General features: G+C 30.0%; 2 protein-coding genes across 7 annotated transcripts; both read left to right on the plus strand.

Annotated features, from left to right (window-relative positions):
* Positions 1 to 286: 286 nt before the first annotated feature.
* On the plus strand, positions 287 to 17583 carry LOC124424477 (protein SCAF11-like). Of its 3 annotated transcripts, XM_046963572.1 has the most exons (10): positions 287 to 423; positions 2038 to 2344; positions 5976 to 6089; positions 6260 to 6622; positions 6759 to 7040; positions 7188 to 7575; positions 7638 to 8093; positions 8176 to 8551; positions 8617 to 10283; positions 10391 to 17583. In XM_046963572.1, exons 2-10 carry the CDS (start codon positions 2108 to 2110, stop codon positions 10453 to 10455), a joined length of 3948 nt encoding a protein of 1315 aa, XP_046819528.1. In that variant the 5' UTR covers positions 287 to 423; positions 2038 to 2107; the 3' UTR covers positions 10456 to 17583. The 3 variants fall into 3 exon arrangements, with proteins under 3 accessions (XP_046819528.1, XP_046819530.1, XP_046819529.1); XM_046963574.1 differs by lacking the exon at positions 2038 to 2344 and having other exon boundaries at positions 311 to 423; XM_046963573.1 differs by lacking the exon at positions 287 to 423 and having other exon boundaries at positions 2100 to 2344; positions 6762 to 7040.
* A 740-nt stretch (positions 17584 to 18323) lies between these two features.
* Positions 18324 to 20747, plus strand: LOC124424481 (uncharacterized protein MAL13P1.304-like). 4 transcript variants are annotated; one of them, XM_046963581.1, is made up of 5 exons: positions 18324 to 18608; positions 18737 to 19728; positions 19828 to 19885; positions 19982 to 20281; positions 20363 to 20747. In XM_046963581.1, the coding sequence occupies exons 1-5, from the start codon at positions 18596 to 18598 to the stop codon at positions 20473 to 20475; spliced, it is 1476 nt and encodes a 491-aa protein (XP_046819537.1). In that variant the 5' UTR covers positions 18324 to 18595; the 3' UTR covers positions 20476 to 20747. The 4 variants fall into 4 exon arrangements, with proteins under 4 accessions (XP_046819537.1, XP_046819539.1, XP_046819536.1 ...); XM_046963583.1 differs by having other exon boundaries at positions 20386 to 20428; XM_046963582.1 differs by having other exon boundaries at positions 18325 to 18608; positions 20381 to 20745.
* The last annotated feature ends 305 nt before the right edge of the window (positions 20748 to 21052 follow it).

A 21052-nucleotide genomic window follows, 5' to 3' on the forward strand; every position in this document is an offset into this window, starting at 1 on the left:
ATCGTGAAAACATTGTTAATCGTTGTGAGAGACACATACTCTTCATCTTTAAATGATCTTTCTCTTTTCTTAGTGCAATCGACATTTTCTTGTCGCTCATCAAAGAAGAGTGGAGAAAAAGAGAGAGACAGAGAAAGAAAGAAAGAGATGTAGAGAGAGAGAGAGAGAGAGAGAGAGAGAGAGAGAGAGAGAGAGAGAGAGAGTGAGAGAGAAAACTGAAAACGGCAAAAGACAAACGACGCTTTGCCGCCGAGTTTAACCGAACGTTACGAACATACACGATTTTAATATTTTGACTTACATGCGCGAGTGAAGTTTGATGCGCGATTTGTTAGACATACGATCAATGAGCATCGATCATTAAGCGAGTTTCCTCAGTGATTGGTATACATGATCGAGCTGTACAAACGAAGACATAACGAGGTAACTTCCATATCCTTACCTCTTTACGATCTCCCCTCTATATATATTCTCTCTCTCTCTCTCTCTCTCCTCCGTTTTCTCTTCTCTCTCTCTTCTCTTTCTTTCTCTCTCTCTCTCTCTCTCTCTGTCTTTCTCTCTCGCTCTCTCTTGTTCTCTATCTCTATAGACAGAATATTCTACTACGATCGCGCCGAGAAGAGTGTGGTACGAACGTGTAACGGACAATTGACACAGGTGAACATTGGTACGATCGATAAGTTGTCGTCGATGATTTCAAAGTGTCAGCGAGCGTGATCAGAGTTGCCTTGAAGGCACATCGAATCCCTCTTTGTGTGTCATATAAGGTGTCGAGCTAGAAATAAGGGAAGAGAAAAAGAGAGAGAAAGAGTGGGAGGGAGAGAGAGAGAGAGAGAGAGAGAGAGAGAGAGAGAGAGAGAGAGAGAGAGATGACGAGTGCGTGCTACGACACTGCTCCGTGCGAAGAAGAGAGAGAAAAAGATATCTAGACTGTGAGATAGAGGGAGTAAGGGAGAAAGCGGCTGGTTCGAGGCCGAGAGACGGAACGAAACAGAGTGATGCCGTCAACGGGTCACGCACGAGAACGGATCCGGTCTCCCGTCCTCGTACTCCGTCCACCCATGCTATGTACTCATTTTCACGAGTAGAAACCTTTTTGAGGAGAGGACTTGGTCACTGTGCGTCTGCATTCGAATAAGTCGTAGCCGGTTGACGCGTACGTGCCGCTGTCCTAACGACGGCCATCTTGGATTTACCAAGTGTCGCATCGAACGCCCGCGAATATCAATTTTACGTCGTCGTCGTATTTTCCAAGTGAACGGAAGGAGGTCGAGCGGTTCTCGTGAAAAAAGGAAAGTGGAGATAAAGAAAGGCATTGGAAAGAATCCACAGAAAAGGAGACTCATAAATACCATCTTGTCACGCGTCCAGTTTCGTACGTTAGACGCGAAATTAGTATGATGAATATTCGCTCGTTGAAAAAAAATGAACAGTTTAGTTTTGACACGATAAACGATGAAAAGAGAGTGAAAATCATTCGATCACATTGAAAGTGATAGAAAGATACGTTAGATATAAATGCAGTTTAGATTAATCTCGAAGATATGCCCTTAATGTGAACGACGAAAAAAGTGAAGTTTTGAAAGGAAGGGTCAAGTGTAAGGGAAAGTATACGAGTTGGAAACACGCTTGACGAATGGATGGTGCCATTTTTGTCGTTCCCGGTGCGCGTGCAGTACGCGCGTGAAAAACATTTGAGGCTCTCCTTTTTCTCCTTCCACTTTCGGTACGTCCAATTGTACCGTCGTCGACGAATCAGGGAACGAACTGTTCCGAAACCGCGCGTTCGTAAGTCGATCATGAAAGAACTACGTGTCTCGACGTTCATCGAATAAAACAGTCAATCTTATAACGTGAAAATGTTCATGCTCGTTTCATTGTCACTGTCACACTTTGAAAATATACAACGACAAAAATAATATATATGAAGAATCGTTTTAAACGATTATTGTGATCGATACTTTATTGAAATACTTTATTAGAGTCTTTATTGATGTTCCTCTTGCTATTTCTTTAACGCCTAACGCGTTCCGAAAGACATCGGCCGAAGAATGACAAGAAGGAGGCTATAAGCACGGCGGACACGGTCCTGTCAATCAACGTCAAGATGTCCCCAGGGCCGGACCATCGTCAGGAACCGGTTGCACCTGACAAAAGCAACACCGAAAACAGTCGAACAGAAATCGGCAACGATTCGGCTAACGAAAGTACTATACTTGGCATAACAGAGGCCTTGGTAGTTCAGAATATTAATCTCGAAACGACTGGCACGCGTATTGAAACGATCTCTGAGCCTACGAACAGTCAAGGTACAACACCTAACAGCGGCTCTGACAACAAACAGGTGAGCAGCGAATCTCTCTCTGCTCGTCGTCGTTATCGACGTATTATTCTTCGACTTTTGACATTTTTTATTATTCTTTTTGCTTTTTTTTTTATTCTTTTTTTTTGGTTTCTTTCTTTTTGTTAGGCGTATAAAGAACTCGCAATTGTGAGATTGTTATCATGATTATTTTGTATTATGGTGCAATATATACATGGTTTAAACCTCTTTCAGAAAGAAAGTTACAAAATACGACAGTAGTTTACCTTAATGCATCAATTTATGATCATCACGTTATCTACTGATAAATATTAAATCAATTACATAAATATATATATATATATATATATATATATATATATATATATAAAGAATTTAAATAATCGAAATATTTTGGTTTTGTATCTTCGACGACAGATATATTACAGATATATAAATTTGGTGACTGTTTTTATGATTCTCTTCATGCATTAATGAATATTATTTATTCGTATAAAATTAAAAGAATTTTTTTATAGATTCTACGAATTTATTTCATGAAAATATAGTTTTATTATATTCGATTAACCTTACAAAATGACAATGTTACAATCGCAATATGATGAAGTGTTCTCTGTCTGTATAGATTAAGTTGAAGTCTTATATGTTACAAAAACCATTCTTGATTCGAACATTTTTTTTTTCGTTGCTGTGTACATATTCAGATAATTTTAAACACGTCATGATATAAAATCAATTATCATGTTCAGAACCAATGGAGCATACGTGACGTAATGCAGTCGAAAGAGTCCACAAATCGGTAGTTGCCTTTTTTTTATTTCCTTTTTCTTTTAGTTTTTTGTTTTGTGTGTTTTTTTTCTTTTTCTGTTTTTTCTTTTTTTTCTTTTTTTGTTCCTAGCAATCAGGCGCTAGTTACTTTTTCGCTGATAATGCGCAATATATCTTTACTACATACATAGATTGGACATAAATAACAAAAGAGAAACATGGCATACACAAAAATATCGTGGTAAGGTTAATACTATGTGGCAATATGTTCGCTAACGAAAATTAATGTTTCGTACATATTATCAACTCGTGGCAACATTTTTTATTGATACGGTACTGAGTCTAAGCTACGTAAAGAGCTTTATAACAATTTGATTTCAAATTCACGTATTAATTTCATGCTTCGCTCGTTATCATAAATATAGAGAGCAAAGATATATCTGATACATATATACATATATATACATATATATACATATATATATGCCCATAATCGGACAATATTTTATTTTGTTGTATTTTATATTATTGTTATCAATAGATGAATTAACGAAATAATCTCTGAAAAATATAATTTCTAAATCACATACGATAAGAATTGTGAAGTAGACAATATTTGTCACGTCTTTTGATTCTATAATTGCTAGTAAGATTTGTGGAATATATTTTAAAAAGGGTAATTTATTTTCATTTATTTATTTTTTTTTTTTTTTCAGTTACTTGCGATGTATTTATGTACTTAGAATTTTATATGAGAAATAACGACTGTGAATATGTGAAAAGTATAAAGAGAAAGAGAGACGAAAAGAGTGCAATGCGGATATTAGGAGAATATTAAGCTAGTCACGGCCCTGAGACGGTTACGATTTCAGTGTAATGGCGGCGGCCATGCTGGGAAGTGCGCGCCGCGCCCGCTCGTTAAACGCTTAAATCGGCAGTATATTTGCGAACTATCATTCTAATTGTTTTTACTCAAAGACATATCATTGCCTTCGTTTGTGTGTGTGTTGTTTGTGACTTGGATTATCCTGAAAAATTTGTCCTTACAGTCTCATGACTGTCGTGAAAACCGTAACTGAATTTAGCAGAGGGGCGATTGCGGTCCGACCCAGGTGCCCTCTAAAAATATAAATTCCGTGCCGGCACTGCCCCGAGCAGATTTTCCTTCATTTGTAAGTCACACCGATATCTCGTGTCTCGATCGGGCTAATCGTGGAACGTCTATTGATCTCTGGACAAGCCCAAATCCATCCCCGTTCGTTGCGTGTCCTATTTTAATTTCTGTCCAATGGTAAATTCAGCTATTGGATATCCTTTCTTCTTTTCAAGGGCTACTCGACAACGATGCATCATTATTAACGGCGATCTTCTATCGTTCGGTGGAACTAACCGAAGAATTTCTTATTGCCATTCGTCTTCTTTCTATCTTTGCGAAATCTTGGCATTAAGGTACAGATTGAGTATAACGAATTTTAATTGTTTTTTTTTCTCCCAATAAGGAAAAGACAAGACATCGTTGTGCTTATTACCGTTTCTTAAAGTTTCTTAATTAATGATTTTTTTTCATGGCATACATTTAGCTATTAATGAAGGAACTAATTTACTTCATAAAGGGATCATTATTTTATTATTTATTATTTCTGTATTTGAATTTTTTATTACTGTAAGAACTATGGTTATAGATTTATCAACAACGATATGAGATGTATTCATTTACAAAAAGTGAACTTCACATAATGGATAATAATATCAATTTTTTCCTCGGTTAATCTATATTTATCTTTCAATATTTGAATATTTGAATTTAAGTAAAACTTGAATGTAGTATTAATTGTAATGATACGTCTAAAAAAAAATTGTGTTTCTTATGATAACAGATCAAATAATATATTTAATTCTATACAATGTAAATGATTTTGATTGGTTTAATCTGTATAAAATTTATTTTAGAAAAGTCATATACTAAAAACTTTCTATTCCATTTCTTATGCGATTATTGTGATAATATTATCTTTAATATTATATATCACATGATAAGAAAGTAAGGCTAATATCTTTCAATAATAATATTGTTGATGTAGTATAATTAATAGATATAATCTCTAAAAATATATATCTTATACATTTTTTATTACATAAAATTATTATATATTTTAAATATATTCCAGGATTCTCCCTATGGTTAATATACTAATGTGTCAGTTTTAATACAATAAGAATAATAACTATTTAAGCAATAATTGTTTTCATACGTCCTATCATTTGATGATACTTTTTTTTTCTGTTCATCCTTCTTATTTATATATTTATGAAATATAAAAAAATACTTTATATATATATATATATATATAAATGTAGTTAAAGGTAAAATCATATTAAATTCATTGTTTTAATTGACTTTAAATCAATTTCCATGTGTATTACGAAAATCTTTTCCAAATAAAGATGATTTTAAAGTTTTGGTTAACCAATTGACATACTTACCTTATTTGAAATGAAATTGCAAAGTACATTCTCCTTACCACATATGGATGCTTAGAACGTTCTATTCTACATTGTGCTATCACTAATTTAATTGTAGAATATATATTGTTATAGTATATAATTTTGTAGAAAAACTGAAATTATACATGTATGAGGAAATACAGTCATGCTAGTTAATTCTTATATCTTATGTAATGCAAGTTCTTACTTTGTAATGACACAACTCTTTCAAGTCTAACTATTCTTTGAATATATGTTGATCTTCTATTATTTTTGTTTAACTCTAAATATTGATATGATACTTGGTTGATATAGGTTTATAATAATAATAATAATAATATATATATATATATGTAAATATATATGTATTAATAGTATCATTTATTATTTTTATGTCTAGGAAGAACCAGCAACTCTCTCTACTTTGAATGAAGGTGAATTGCGTGCCCTACTAGATGAAGCCATAACTTATAAATGTCCTAAAGATCGAGAAGGAAAATCCAACCTATTCAAGGTATTAAAAATATTCAATATTAAACATCTTCTATCAGTGTATTTATTTATTTAAAAAACATTATTCATTTATGTAATGTAATGTAAAGTAAAACAATATCATTTCTACTTTGACCAAAAAAATTTATGAAAAGTAGGGCAGTGTTAGAAAAGTAAACTCATTGATTATAGGAACTTTTACAAGAAGCTGAAGCTGATGAGACCGAAGAAGGTCGTAGGGTAGTGACTAATTCACGCTGTCTCCCTGGATCTACTCGCAGAAGGCATAAACGAGATTCTGTATCAGAACGCCTCACACACGGAGGTTCTTTACAGAATTTGGCACAACCTATTGCATCAGAGTTTGATAGTAGTTTTGCTTATCTAACATCTGGTTCTAGCCACACTTACGGAAGTGGCAAGAAAAAGAATAAGAAATACACAGGTCCTAGTGTTTCCGCTAGAGAAAGAGAAGGTGGATCACTACCGTCTAATGTTAATGCATCCCACAGCCTTGCCTCTTTGGCTAACCTTGATCTCATATTTGACAACAAGGTGTGTATCAATAATCTTTGATAAAAGTAAATTTTTACTCGACATTTGTATTTTATATATGTAGATATATTTTTAATCATTATAAACTATATAACATAAACTAAAATCATCATCTTTGTCTTGTGGTTTTATGAAGAAGGGCTTTTCTGAAGAAAGAACAGCATATGATTGGACTAACAAGGAGAAGTCAAAATCTTTAGATAAATCATCGAGTGTTTCATCAAAAAAGGAAGAGAAAGAAAAAGATAAAAAAGATAGTAAAAGGGATAGTGTTAGTGGATTTTATGAGTCTGAAAGTGAATTACGTGAGAAGAAAAGTAGTAAAGGAAAATACGGGACAAATGAAATGCTTGAGTCAGATAATCCACCACCAGAGTATAAGTCAGATTACACAGTTATTGATTTAAGTTATGTTGAGGTAATGCAGACGATGTAGATAAATTCTTTAAATATATAAATAGAAGATATTTACTAAATGTATTTCAAAAATTAATAGAAATACGAAGTTCTAACAAAAAAAAAGTATTTAAAAATTAATTATAATATGTTCAAATTACTCTTATAGGTAGGTGCTATTAGCGAACGGAATGTTGGATCTACAATAAGTGGGGTACAGCAAAGACCTCACTCATTAGACACAGAAGATGAGGGAATTGAAATGAAAATTATTGAACCACGTAGACAATTTATAGCACGTGCTACTGTTGATATAGCTCAAACTCCTGTAGATACCACGATCAAATTTCCGATCTGTGAACATAACGGTAAACAGGATAAATCAAAAATATCAGTTAGTGCAGAGGTGACAGGTGCCCTTCCGTTTCAAACTTATAACAGTGCGAAATGTGTTATTGGTGGTTCAGGAAACAGTACTAACAATAGTCAAGGAAAAGGAATCTCAAGTTTATGTTCCATGATGCCAGCATCTTGGCAGATTCAAAATAATGCGATAGGTAAGATTTTTGTGTTAATTGTTCAAAAATAAGAGTGAAATGTCAATTGTAATGTTCTATAGAACTTCCAAGATGTACAACACAGTATGCCATAATGAAAGATTCGACTATTTCCGGGGAAAAAAAATCTCTTGATGAAAATGGTAATGCTGTACAAAGTTATAATGCAGAACGAAAGAAACGTGGAAAGAAACACACTCAGGAACCTAATGTTATTGTTTATAATGCCGAAAGCGTTGTAGGACATCGTAATGAGGATGATATTGATAGTTTACTTAACTTTATAGAAAGTAAAGAATCTAAAGGTAAAAAAAATAAAACTGGTAATCCTGTTAGAGTGAAATCTAGTTCTGGAACAAAACCAAGAACAAGAGAAAAGGATTCTAAAAGAGAACAATTATCGGCCAAGTTACAAAAATCGAATTCTTTGGAAGAAATATCAAAAACAAAACTTGAGGACCTCACTACAGAAAAAAGCATTAGTTCTAGCGGCACTAGCAGTATCTCCAGTCAACATAGTAAGTTTAAGTTTGTGTTATAATTTTTATCAGTGTTTTTGAATTTATATATTTAAATGTTTTTGTTAAAAAATATTAAAAGGTACAATAAATGTGGCATTACGTCGTGCAAAACAAAGAAGTACTGGTGATGCTGCGGTAGACTGTCGTGGTGATAGACGTTCTTGGGGAACGGAAGAGGGTCAGTCTATATATTGCAATGATACTGGAGACGATTATACTAGCCGTCGAAATTCAAATAAGAAAATTAATCCAGAACCAGAAACAGAACCTGACTTTCTAATAGTTACTAAGAAGAAGAAGACTAAAAAACAACGTAGAAGTTCCAGTGGTAGTAGAGCACAAAATCTATCAACAGCTGGGTCATATTTACAAAATACAAGAGGATTTTCTAACGAATATAGAGCACCACTTTCGCCGGAGCTCAGAAGAAAATCTGCAAGCAGTATGCCGCCAAGGTATAGTGCAATAAATATTTTATATTCTTGTATTATTAGTATATAAGCTGTATATCTTTTTACAGTGATAAATCGGATAGTAGCGACTTGGACTCAGTCCATTCATTACCTGTCACATCGAATACCTCGAAACATAATTTATCAAAAACAGCAACCTCTTCCGGAGGAACACCACAAGCAAGTTACGCGGATATAGCTCGAATGGCCACAATGAATATGTCACATAATTCAGTTTTAAATATGCCAGTAATGGTTCCAAGCATGTTAAACACGGCATCTTGGCCAAGAGTTCCACCTAAAACTCCCTCGGAACCGGACAAATTACCTCAAGATTATTATCCAAGTTTGGATGAGTTACAACACTCTGATAGGAAGCCAAAACAGCATGGTTTTGCACATTCAAATCATATGCACAATGTTGGTCTTACTTTTGAAAAACCACCATCGCCAACTTTATCAAAGATTAAGAATTCATCAGATCAAAAGAAGGCAGAAGCTCAGGAGGAGGCAATTAACAAAAATATGCAAGTTTTCAAGTATGTCCAGGATATAGAAAAAATGCAGCGAAGTTTAACGCAACAAGAATCAAAACATATGAACTTACTTAATTGCAATCCACATTCAAATGAGACACCAAATGTAATTCAACCTAAATTAAATAATACAGCAGGTTGTAATCCATTTGACTCAGAAAACAACAATCCTAATTATACTAATAATAATAAGGATGTTGTTACGAATGTAAAAGTAAATAATCCTCGAACTAGGAGAAGTTACTCGCAAAGTAATCAAAATATTCAAAATCAACAAGAAGAATTACACTACAGGAAAACTGGATATCAAGATGAAAATGTTAAGAAAATACATAATGCAGATGGTCCCGTTGTATATTGTGAAACCAAAGTTAACATAATAGGGTCGATAGATGATAATGAGGCACAAAAACTTAAAGGATCGAATAATCCAAAGTCGGCACATGAAACACAAAATGCCGATGTAGACTCTGTTAAAACACATATGAAAATGGATAAAATGATAAAAACTGTGAAAGAGCAATCTGGAAAATCTGGAATCGTGATATCTTACAATACAACTAAGCAAGATAATCAAGATGATAATGAAAATAAAAAAACAAAATCATTAATGTCTACTGCAACAGAAAATGAACAATCACAAAAGTCCATAGAAACACAAGGATCTACAAAGAAGAATAATACTTCTAGACCTGCAGTTATCTTGTTAGACGAGACATCAGATTTTATGAAAGGTAGTGATTTACCGACAGAGTTAACCTTTGGATTTGAGATCAATGAGCAACTTTTACTTTCCGAGGAATCTGTGGAAACTCCACCTGCTAATCCTACATTTCCTTCCTTGGTTCAACCACTTCTTAATAAACCACCTCCGAATTTTGACAGGCCTCCTGCTATCTACGATAAACATGTGAGATACGATAAATTTCCTCCAAATTTTCATATGCAATCGCCTAACGCTCACGTGGCCCAACAACCTGTACATTCTGTTATGGTTCCATCTTTAACATATATTGGATATCCAACAAGGTTTCCACCACCAATGTTTTCACCACCTCCACCACCTCCACCACCTGGTATCATAGAGAAATACAATCATCAACCAAAGGAAGATTTTTCGATGCTATATGTAGCACCTGAAGAAGATGTGAATATACAGAATTATAATCACGACAAAATTGTCTCATTTGTTGGATTAGGTAAGTAAAAACATGGATTTTATTTTGTACTTCATTTTATATCTACATCATGATTTTATAATGTATTCAAATGTGCTTTGTCTTTGATTTATTTTTCATGATCGTAGCGTGGGATGCTGTTATGAGAGAGACAGCAGAAACAGGCAGAATACAATATTATAGTGGACAGTGAAATGGACTCAATTCTATAAATAAAAATATACTATACAGTTTGATATGAGTGAACTATTATCTACGTATTATTAAATTCGGAAAAGCTATTTAACTTAAATACCAGAAAACATATTTGAAAAGGTTGATGTAATGGATAGAAATATTTCTAAAATCTGATCAGGATTTTGGTAATCCAATCAACTGTTGTCTGAAACTGGATTTCATTATTAATGTTATACCAGGAAAGCCGAATGGCGCAGCGTGCCTCAAGAGATAATAATGTAAATAGGTCAGTTACCAAAAAAAAATAAAAAAAAAAAAAGAAAAAAAAAAGAAAAAAAAAAGAAAAAAAATGGAGACTGCAAAGGATACATTTTTCATCTGTGTAAATAAATTATGCTTACACAAACTTTTGCAAAAACATAGCAACATATGAATCATAATATTCATACATAATGCCATCTTTGACTGGAAGTAATGAATTAATATAACAAGAAGTGTATGTTGCTCCTCTCTCATGAAAAGAAGATAATTCTTGCATTATTTAAGCCATATACATATATATATATATATACTATGGTCGTGCATATGATCTAGAGAAGTATCCTTGGGGCACCACCTAATAAACATATGGCTTCAAGAATTGCATAAGAATATGTTAATGGATTTAAGACGATTCAAAATTATATTGCAATCAAGCAGGTTTAAGATGCTTTTACAGCAAAAACTGTTTAATGCTGATGCCTTTAAAAATTACCGATTAGTGCATCATATATAAAAACTATGATTAATTTATAAATAATGTGTTGCATTAACTGTCTAACCAAGATACTCCATTGAACTATTATCAAGTATCTATCAATGTCTTGATATCTTACAAGCTGGAATGACCTATTTGTACATGGATGTGGGATAATTGAAGTGATTAGTGGATTTTCATCAAAGCACTAGGAATAAAAAATGAAAATAGTGAAAAGCTAGAAGCATATACTTTATTTGAGACACCATCATGGAAAGTAAAGAAAATTATAAACTGTGTAAAGTGTATTAGGAAAAGTAAACATAAGTGCGACATTAAAACATATGTGTAACATATTAAAACAGTGTGATTGACTTGATATGGAGTTATATATACTCCGTGAAGTGGTTACTTCTTCCAGCTGTGGCACATGATAATTTAAGAAAATATCATATAAATCGGTTTTCGAAAATGTTGCACTCCAAATTGAACTGATCCTATGCAGTGATATTTTGAGAGTGCGAATGTGTCGAAACTCACTAAATTTTTACACACAGACTCGCTTATGTAACAAATAATTAATCATTAATTATCGGTAATGATAATTGTAATATTTGCTTGTGATCATAAAAATTGAGGGTGTGAATGCATGTAGTTTACCTAGGTAATCTTTTATTTTATTGTATTTAGATTTCATTAGTGGGATTGCTGTACACAATTGTGTGATAATTATATATGAAAAATAATTGACTTAAGCACTTTATAGAAATTGTGCAGTATATTCCAAAATTTGAGTGTGTTTCTAATTAAGATTATAATTATATATATATATAAGTCTGAAATGTTAAGCATTAAATTTAGAATGTCATATTTTGTAGTTTTTCTCAGATATTAACTTCTTTTATGTCAAAATAGTAATCATTTGAAAGAGTAAGAGATGTGTTCCTAAAAAGATCCAAATATTAAAAAAAAAATTATCATTTATATATATTCTTGTATATTATATATGAGCATGATATATAATTTTTTCATTAAAAAAAAATGATGCTTTATTTTAATTTTTCTCCGATTTCATATATATATAAAAATAATATTTTTTACTTAATATCAAATTTGTTTATTTTTTTTTTTTTTTGTTACATATTCTTCATATAAGTCCACGTGATTAAGCTGCGTATGATAAATGCATTTATATAAAATGATAATACGTAGCTTGTGGTTAGGTGTGGATTTATAGTTCTCTTGCTCAAGCTCCGAGTTACTATTATTCTTTTTTTTTTCCTTTTTTTTTTTATGACAATAGTACTTGTACTGCAATGGTTGGTCATTTGTGATCATAAATATTTGCCATAATGTAAAATAATTTAAAATTAGTGATCCTTTATAATCAGTTTCATATAATCTAAATAATAACAATTTATATAGTAGTTTATTTGTGACAGCAATCTCTCTAAATGAATATAAAATTTATGGATGATTGTGAGGATAATATTATAAATGGTAATAACTAAATAACGTATTACCAATGATAAGTTTCATATGGAAGCATGATGAAAATCATCTATTTAGTATTAATGAGATTCGATCACTATTAAGATATAAGATTAATAACTTTTGTTATTGTTTTTTTCGTAATATCGAAATTATGTATGAGAGTGAAAAGAAAAAAAAAAATGAACTTTGTTGATATTCTTTTTTAGTTTGTTCGATAATATAGCCCAGCTGGGGGTGCAGCTTTGAACTAGCAAAGAGAGTTTAAGTATTTAGTATGAGAAATATAAATGCATATTGGATAATTAGCACAAAGAAAATATAATCTTCTCTAACAGCAAAATTATAATTGTACATGTATATTCAAAAAATCGCAAATACAGGATTTTTAATTTAGACAATATTGCAGCAATTAATCTTATTGTATAACACGTTTTGTGTAGATATCGCACAAAATCATTTTGACCAATATATATATATATTTCATTTTGTTTAAAAATGAAAAAATACAAAGACAGTATTTTCGCGTTTGATATTACATTGATTTTTACTTGGACTTGTACGTATCACATTTATTTGTTTCACAAAATGCTTTTAAAATTCTACACATATATATATATATATTCTATTATATTAATTCTAAATTCATAACATTTATTAATATTTTTAATACTTATTATTAATAATTTTAATCGATCAATTTATCATTTTAAATCCCCAAGACTTCAAGGAGTTAAGTAAATTTAATATATTACGTTTAGAGAGGATAATATTGTCTTTGACAAACTTTAATCCAATATGCATAAAACTGTTCAAGTCAGGTGCTCCATCGCCTTAAAATAAAGTAAAGTAAAATAATAGATAACAATATCAGCTCGTGCCATTGACCGGTTCAAATGGCTAAAAATAACAAGATTCACACAGAGTAGTTACATTAAGGAAAACAAGCAGATGTACTTCAAGAAAAAAATAGGACCATAAAATATGTAAATAATTTAGAGTGGGGAGGCAGCTATGCTAAACTACACATTACATCCAGAATACACATATTTTAATAATTTCGTTAAATGTGCGAAAAAGGCAGAAATAAAAGAAGTCGCCATGTAGGCAGAAAAAAAATATATATATATATATACACACATATATATATCTTTGTTTCCGAATCTACAACTAATGATCGTTGTTAAGAGATATTGACTAATTATTAAAGATCTATGTAAACACAAAAAGCAGCGAACTATTTCTCTTTATTGTCACTATTCTTTAACAGTGTAGGCAAAAGTACAAATGCTTTATTTTCTTATACGTTTAGGCTACTCGCATTTATTCAGAAATATGTGGCCTACGGATTATTGTTTATGCCATTGATCTTTTAAAAGTAAACGATTTTCTTTGTTTTTTTTTTAAGCAATTTGTCACACATACACAAAATCAATCATTTTGCACCTGGAATCAAAGTTCTCGCGTTATTATTTTAACTAATTATTACAGTGTGTTAAAGGAACTTTCGTCGTTTTATACACATCACAATTGTGCAAAATTTATTGTCGAAGGTATTATTTTGAAACTTCATAAATATTATCCATCTTTAAAATTCTTCCCATCTTTTATTATTATTATTATTATTATTATTATTATTATTATTATTATTATTATTATTATTATTTCTTTTTTTTTTCTTATTTTTTGATAACTTTGTATGTGCATATCGTACTTCATTAGACGTTCCTTCCAAGATATGCTTCGTCCGTAAGGATTGGATTTAAATTCGATTGTACGATGATATATGCGCGAATACATATATCGCAATCCTGTAAAAAGAATTAGTAAAAATCGAGAGAAGTTCGGTTACGATCGAGATGAAAGGTCCGACCCGCGATCTCATTGTTAGCCTTGTATCACTGTACAATTTGTTATTCGACATGATGAGCGATTTTCTGTATTGTATATATATATATACATTTAATAGCTATTATTATCATTATGAAAACTACTCGATTATTATAAATTAGATTGATATGAAATAGCGATGAACGATGAAGAATGAGAGAAATGACGAAAGAGAAAGAAAGAGAGAGCAAGTTAGCGCAGTGTGATTGTGCGAGAAAGAAAAAAGAAAGCAAGCAAATAATTTGTGCAAAAGAGCGCATTGGGGAAAAAGGCTGTGCTGCCCAGCTGAGAAAAAAAAATTATAAATATATATGCGAGAGAGAAAGAATGTTATTGCCAATAATTAGTATGTTGCCAAAGTTCCCTTTTTGTGGGTATAAAATGCGTTGTAAAGCAATATGTCCGAGATAAATCATTTTTCTTATTTTATCAGATGTAAGAATCTAGCAAATGCGAGGATACGACTGATTATTTCATTAATCAATTACACTGATTAATTTGTCGAGAACATTAATTGCTTTATATTTATATTATATTATATTATCTTTCGTAAAGTATTTTGTTTTGATTTTTTTCGTTCGTTCGTTCATTCGAAAGAAAGAAAGAAAAGTAGTATCTGTTCCCCATGATTAATTATTTTACCATTTTTATCGGCCTGTTTTCCTCGCGTTTAGGATTAAAAAAAAAAAAAAGAAAAAATCTTGGAATTTTGCTTGACACACGCTATACACGTATGCAGGTGGTGATGCGTGTCCGGATGATGATGATAATGATGATGATGATGATGATGATGATGATGATGATGATGATGATGATGATGATGATGATTATGATGATGATTATGATTATGATGATGATTATGATGATGATTCGTCGTCTTAAGACGCGAACATATATATATGTATATATGTATATGTTTCTTATATGTATATGTATATATGCGTATATATATGCATGTATATGTAGATACTTTATTATTCTCTATAGAAAGCAGAATATATGTAGTGTGCTATTGTCGAAAGAAAAGAAATGAAAAAAAAAAAAAAAAAAAAATTAAGATCGCATATACGATCGCAAAAGAAAAAAAGATAATATTCATTTATAATACATATTCTCCGGACATGCGCGAGGACACCGATAAAAAACACCGCTTACTATTTTGTTACTAATATTAAAATAAAAAAATAAAAAAATAATAAAAAAACAATTCAAATTTATGCAAAACTGTCATGGACCATGGATGTAAAGAGTGTCATTGCCATGAAATACATATGTAAAAAGTTGAGAAAAAAAAGTTAAAAAGTAAACGTAATATGAGAGAGAGGGAGAGCGAGAGAGAGAGAGAAAGAGAGAGAGAGAGCGTTGCGCAAGTGTGTGTCTTTCGTGCGCGAGAAAGACCGATAGCAAACAAATAAATAAATAAATAAATAAATATACAAAAAAAAAATAAATAAATAAAAGAAAAATGAAAGAAGAAAAGAGGAAGAATGTGAAGTGAGTGAGAAGAGTGTGTGTGTTTAACTCAACGTTCAATGCTTCTTCTACGAACAGGAAAGTCCTCCTCGGATGTGTATACCGAAGCATGTGTATATATATATATATATATATATATATATATATATATATATATATATATAGCGTCGCCATTTGGCCTTTTATGCTGTTCTATCTGCGATTTCATATAAGCTTTGCGTACGGTACTGTGATAAATACATCGTTGTTGTTTCGTTTCCTTTTCGTTGCGTGCATACGTGCGTGCGTGGGTGCGTGCGTGCGTGCGTGCGTACGAACTTACATTTAGTACGTATTCATATATTATTAATGCGAAAAGATAAGATTATACAGTGAGTGTGAGTGTATGAGAAAGTGTGTGTGTGTGTTTGTTTGTGTGTGGGTGTGTGTGTGTGTGTGAGAGAGAGAGAGAGAGAGACGGAGGGAGAGGAAGAAACATACATCCATCATACATGCAAAAATGGAAAAAAAAAACTAAAATACGTGTTTATTATAACTATAATTGAAGTTGATTCTCTTGTATGGTAAAAAAAAAAAAACGAAAGAAAAGAAAAAAGAAGTCGTGCTCATATTCGACATTTAATTTATAATCTGTGTACGAAGAAACAGGAAACTATCACATAAAAATACAAATATACATAGATATATACATACATACACATATACACAAAACAGAAATATACGAAGGAAGGGAACTCAAGCATTTTCCATTTATAAAAGAAAAGTTTTAAGTTATGCGAGTAAGTGTTCTTGTAGAAAGGTCAAAACAGAGAATGCGTGTGATTTCACGGATACGTCAAAAATAATAATAATAATAATAATAATAATAATAATAATAATAATAATAATAATAATAATAATATAATATTAATAATAATATTAATAGAATAATATTAATAATTACACAATAATAAAAAAGAAAAAACAACAAAAAATACAATTCGCAAGCAAACGAAAAGAATAAAGAAAATGCCACACGACATTTACTCTCATCTCCTGCCATATATATATATATATATATATATATATATATTATACACATACACATGTACATGTACAGTCTTTTCGCCACTATGCTCCATTTCATTTAATCTAAATTTACATTCGTCTATCTGACAGTTCTTAGTAGATTAGATATATACATAAAAAATGAGAAAGTACTAAAGAATTGATGATTTCGTTTCTTAGAATTCTTTTACATTATATTTTATAATTAATATTACGTTATACTAATTTCCAAAATTTTGTTACATATATTTTTTTTAATCATTTAACATCTCTTAAAATGGTGAGGAAATTTATAAAAAAGGATGTAGCTATATATATATATTTTTCTTTAGTAGTTTTTTCTATAAAATACTTTTTTCCATTTATATCTCGTATCGTATACTAAAAGTACTGAGAAATAATGGCTAAATGGTACAAATGGTGATGCAGAATCCTTGATAAATTTCATTTGTGTGACCAAATTTTATCTATTAAAAAAAAAGAGAAAAGAAAAAAAAACAAAGCGTATCTAAAATATTTTTCATTTCAAATTTATTACACTTCTTACATTTTTCAGTCATATATTAGTAACGGCTCATTTTTGTTTAAAAATTTGTCAATTAATGAGTCTATAACGGTCATTTTTTTTTTTTTATCATTAAGACCACGCAAATATATATGTTATCATTAGTTAACACATTGTTGAATCCGATCACGAATATAATCGTTTTTACACATGCATACAACTTATATAATTATTGAAGTATGAAATTGTGTAAGTTTTATTATAGTATTATGTCGAATAGTGTTTGCTTAATTTTGATAATATTACCAATTTTCCTGAATTTTTAATATTTTAATAAAGATTTGAATTTAATTATGAATATAGCCGGTGAAATTACTTTTTGCATATAATAGCTGATCAACAATGTGTTAAGATTAACTATAAATTAATCGAGACTGGATTATTTATCATAATTAGTTAGTTAGTTAAAAAATAAAAAAAAAGCTTTGGATCATTATACTTCGTTTCTATAAAATCGTATTTTTATTAAAATCTTGAAAAATAATTTATATATATATATATATATATATATATATATATATATATATAATATATATGTAATTAATAAATATATACATATATAATATATATGTAATTAATAAATATATAATTAATATATATATATAATTAATATATATATATATATATATATATATATATATATATATATATATATATATATATATATATATCTTTAAATATATTTTAGTAAGGCTTTTTATTCGTAATGGTTTCAAAATTATTTCGATTATTGAAAGCAAGATAATATTTTGAGTCGTCATGAAGGACGATTCCCAGTTAAAAGTGATCTACGAGTACGTAACAACGGCGCATACGAATTTCTGGAAACAAATTGTCGAATTTTTTTCTCTATTCAGTATATTTTTATTTATATCAATTTTGACTATATATTTTTAATCTATATTGTTTTTAACGTACTAAGGAGATAGGCGTGAAAAAATAAAAAAGAAAAAAATGGAGGAAGAAAGTGAGTATCAGGCTAGGTATAATCTTATTTTTCGCAATATTTATCTTTATCCTTTTAATAAGTAAAATTGATGATTTCTAATGTTTACGAAAGAAACGCATAACATATTTTTTCTTTTGATTTTTTAGAAGTAAGCATAAATAATAATTCTAACTGTACAGTCCTTTCCTCACCGAATATATTTAACAAAGTATATGAATCATTGAACAAGAAATATGAAACTTCTCAGACACAGTTAATATGCAATAATCAAAAACGAAAGAGGAGTAAGCCTTATTTTAGCGACAATTTAGATAGCACTAAATACTTGTGGGAAGATATCAGGAGAAAAAATATCAAATGTAATACGGAGGAAAGAAGTACTGATCTTACAGATTCCAATTGTATAAAAGATACAAATACAACGGACTTAATTGGAAATAAAAACGTTCCATTACGAGTTTTAATAAAACAGATGTTGGACGAAGCTTTTGGAAAACCTAGCGCGACCAACGTTAATGAAGATCGAGTAGATTTGCAAAATACAAATGATAATAAAATCAATTCTGAACAGTCGTTGTTAACGTTAGAAAGAGAAGATAATATAGAATCGAAAAACGAAACAAATAATTCTTCGTCCTCTAACGAAACTTGCATGGATCGTGTAAAATGTGTGGATAATAAATTAATCTCTATAGAGGAAGAAGCAGTGAATTTTTCGTCTGATTATAATGTCACTGAATACACGGGAATGTATTTAAGTAGAATATTGAAATTTTCAGGGAAATCCACTGAACGAATAAAAAATAATGATATTGTATTGCTGCAACATGATAAGAATAATTCTACAGATAACGCTAAAGTTAATAAAGATTTTTTATGCTCTTCGGTTTTACCTGATATAGACGAAAATGAGGAAAAAGAATGCGATGATTCTTTGCACTGTATGAATTTAATGAAAACTAAGTTACCAGTAAATCAAGAAATTAATATTGAAAATAAATTCGCGATGCTAGAAAGTATAATCAATTCTACAAGTAATTTGAATTTCGATAGTAGCGAGGAAAAAACTACGGATTTTTTTAATATTTCGAATAAAGAAAACAACGTAAAAAAGAAAGAAACGTTTTATAAAGGATTAGTAAGTTGTACATTATTGTTCACGTCTTTTCATATTTTCATTAAGTATATATATATATATATATTTGACGTTTATATAATAAATTATTTCATTTGACAGAACTTATTACAAAGGGAGGATACTAAGGAAATCTTTTTAAGCAATGATAATTCTATTGGTATGTATATTTATTATGATAACTTATTTAAAAAGATTTTAAAAATCGATATATAATTAGATTTGAAAAATAAATAAAAATAATAAAACTTCATAGATGTTGATCAATCTACGAAGAATAAATCTAAATTCACCAGTAAAATAACTATTAACTTGCAAAAATCTTGCAAGAAACAACGTCAATCTATCACAGTATTTCGAATAAAATTACACAATAAACGTACTCCTAAATTATCTATGAAGACGAATAATAAATCGATTAGAACTGTTACTCCTCGTAATAATGTAGTATTAGCAAAAGAACAAATTAAATATGCAAATATTTCTTCTACGAGCGTAACTAGCACACAGAAAACAACGAAAGTTCCGAAAGGTCCGAAAATTCAACAAAATCGAGGTAATCATTTTATTAATAATTCGACCTCACTTTCAAGTAAATGTATTTTTTGTAAATTTTTTGTCAAACTCTTCAAAAAAGTATTTTTGTTTTCGTCAGCAAAGGTATTTAAATCGCGTGAAATTAATAAAAATAAACAGATGTTGATACCACAATTAACATTCACACCTGCCAGTCCTGAGAATAGAGATTAGTCATGGATCAATCTTTGGTAGGAAATACTTTTTCATCGTATTTTATATTACCAAGAAATAGCTTGTAAATATTTATAAATTATATATATACATTTCTTTTTTTCTCTTTTAAATAATTTTTTACAAAAAAAAAAATATCTTAAAACATGTTCATGCAGATGGTCCTATTTTGAATAGATAGAATTGATTTTAATTTAAGTAAGAAATTTGCAATTTAGTTGCAAGTTAAATTATATCATTGTTTTTATCACAAAAAAGACATAATTATCAAAATAATTGAAATATTCAGAAGATATTATAAATTAATGTTACTATGATAAATCAAAAAGTAAATTTGTTATATATCCATTACTTATAACTTGAATAAAGTTTATTATTCTATATTCACGTATATATGTAAATTTTAATAAACATTTTACAATTTTCATACGATTTTTATATATTGTTTTTGGTAAAGTTGTTATACTAATGGAAGACAGAACCTTCAGATTATTATTCATATTTTTATCAATAATATGTTATATACATATAAATAAATATGTTTGTGAAAGTGAATTATATTATAAGCATTTTCTAA

This window comes from Vespa crabro, chromosome 5, assembly GCF_910589235.1.
Source record: "Vespa crabro chromosome 5, iyVesCrab1.2, whole genome shotgun sequence".
Lineage (NCBI taxonomy): Eukaryota > Metazoa > Arthropoda > Insecta > Hymenoptera > Vespidae > Vespa > Vespa crabro.

Excerpts from the sequence above, each read along its gene's own strand:
- LOC124424477 (XM_046963572.1), top strand. The coding sequence starts at position 2,108 with ATGTCCCCAGGGCCGGACCATCGTCAGGAACCGGTTGCACCTGACAAA. Across the intron at positions 7,041-7,187 it reads TTGATTTAAGTTATGTTGAG|GTAGGTGCTATTAGCGAACG; the intron begins GTAATGCAGACG and ends TTACTCTTATAG. Across the intron at positions 10,284-10,390 it reads TGTCTCATTTGTTGGATTAG|CGTGGGATGCTGTTATGAGA; the intron begins GTAAGTAAAAAC and ends TCATGATCGTAG.
- LOC124424481 (XM_046963580.1), top strand. Across the intron at positions 19,729-19,827 it reads AAACGTTTTATAAAGGATTA|AACTTATTACAAAGGGAGGA; the intron begins GTAAGTTGTACA and ends TTCATTTGACAG. Across the intron at positions 19,886-19,981 it reads AAGCAATGATAATTCTATTG|ATGTTGATCAATCTACGAAG; the intron begins GTATGTATATTT and ends AAAACTTCATAG.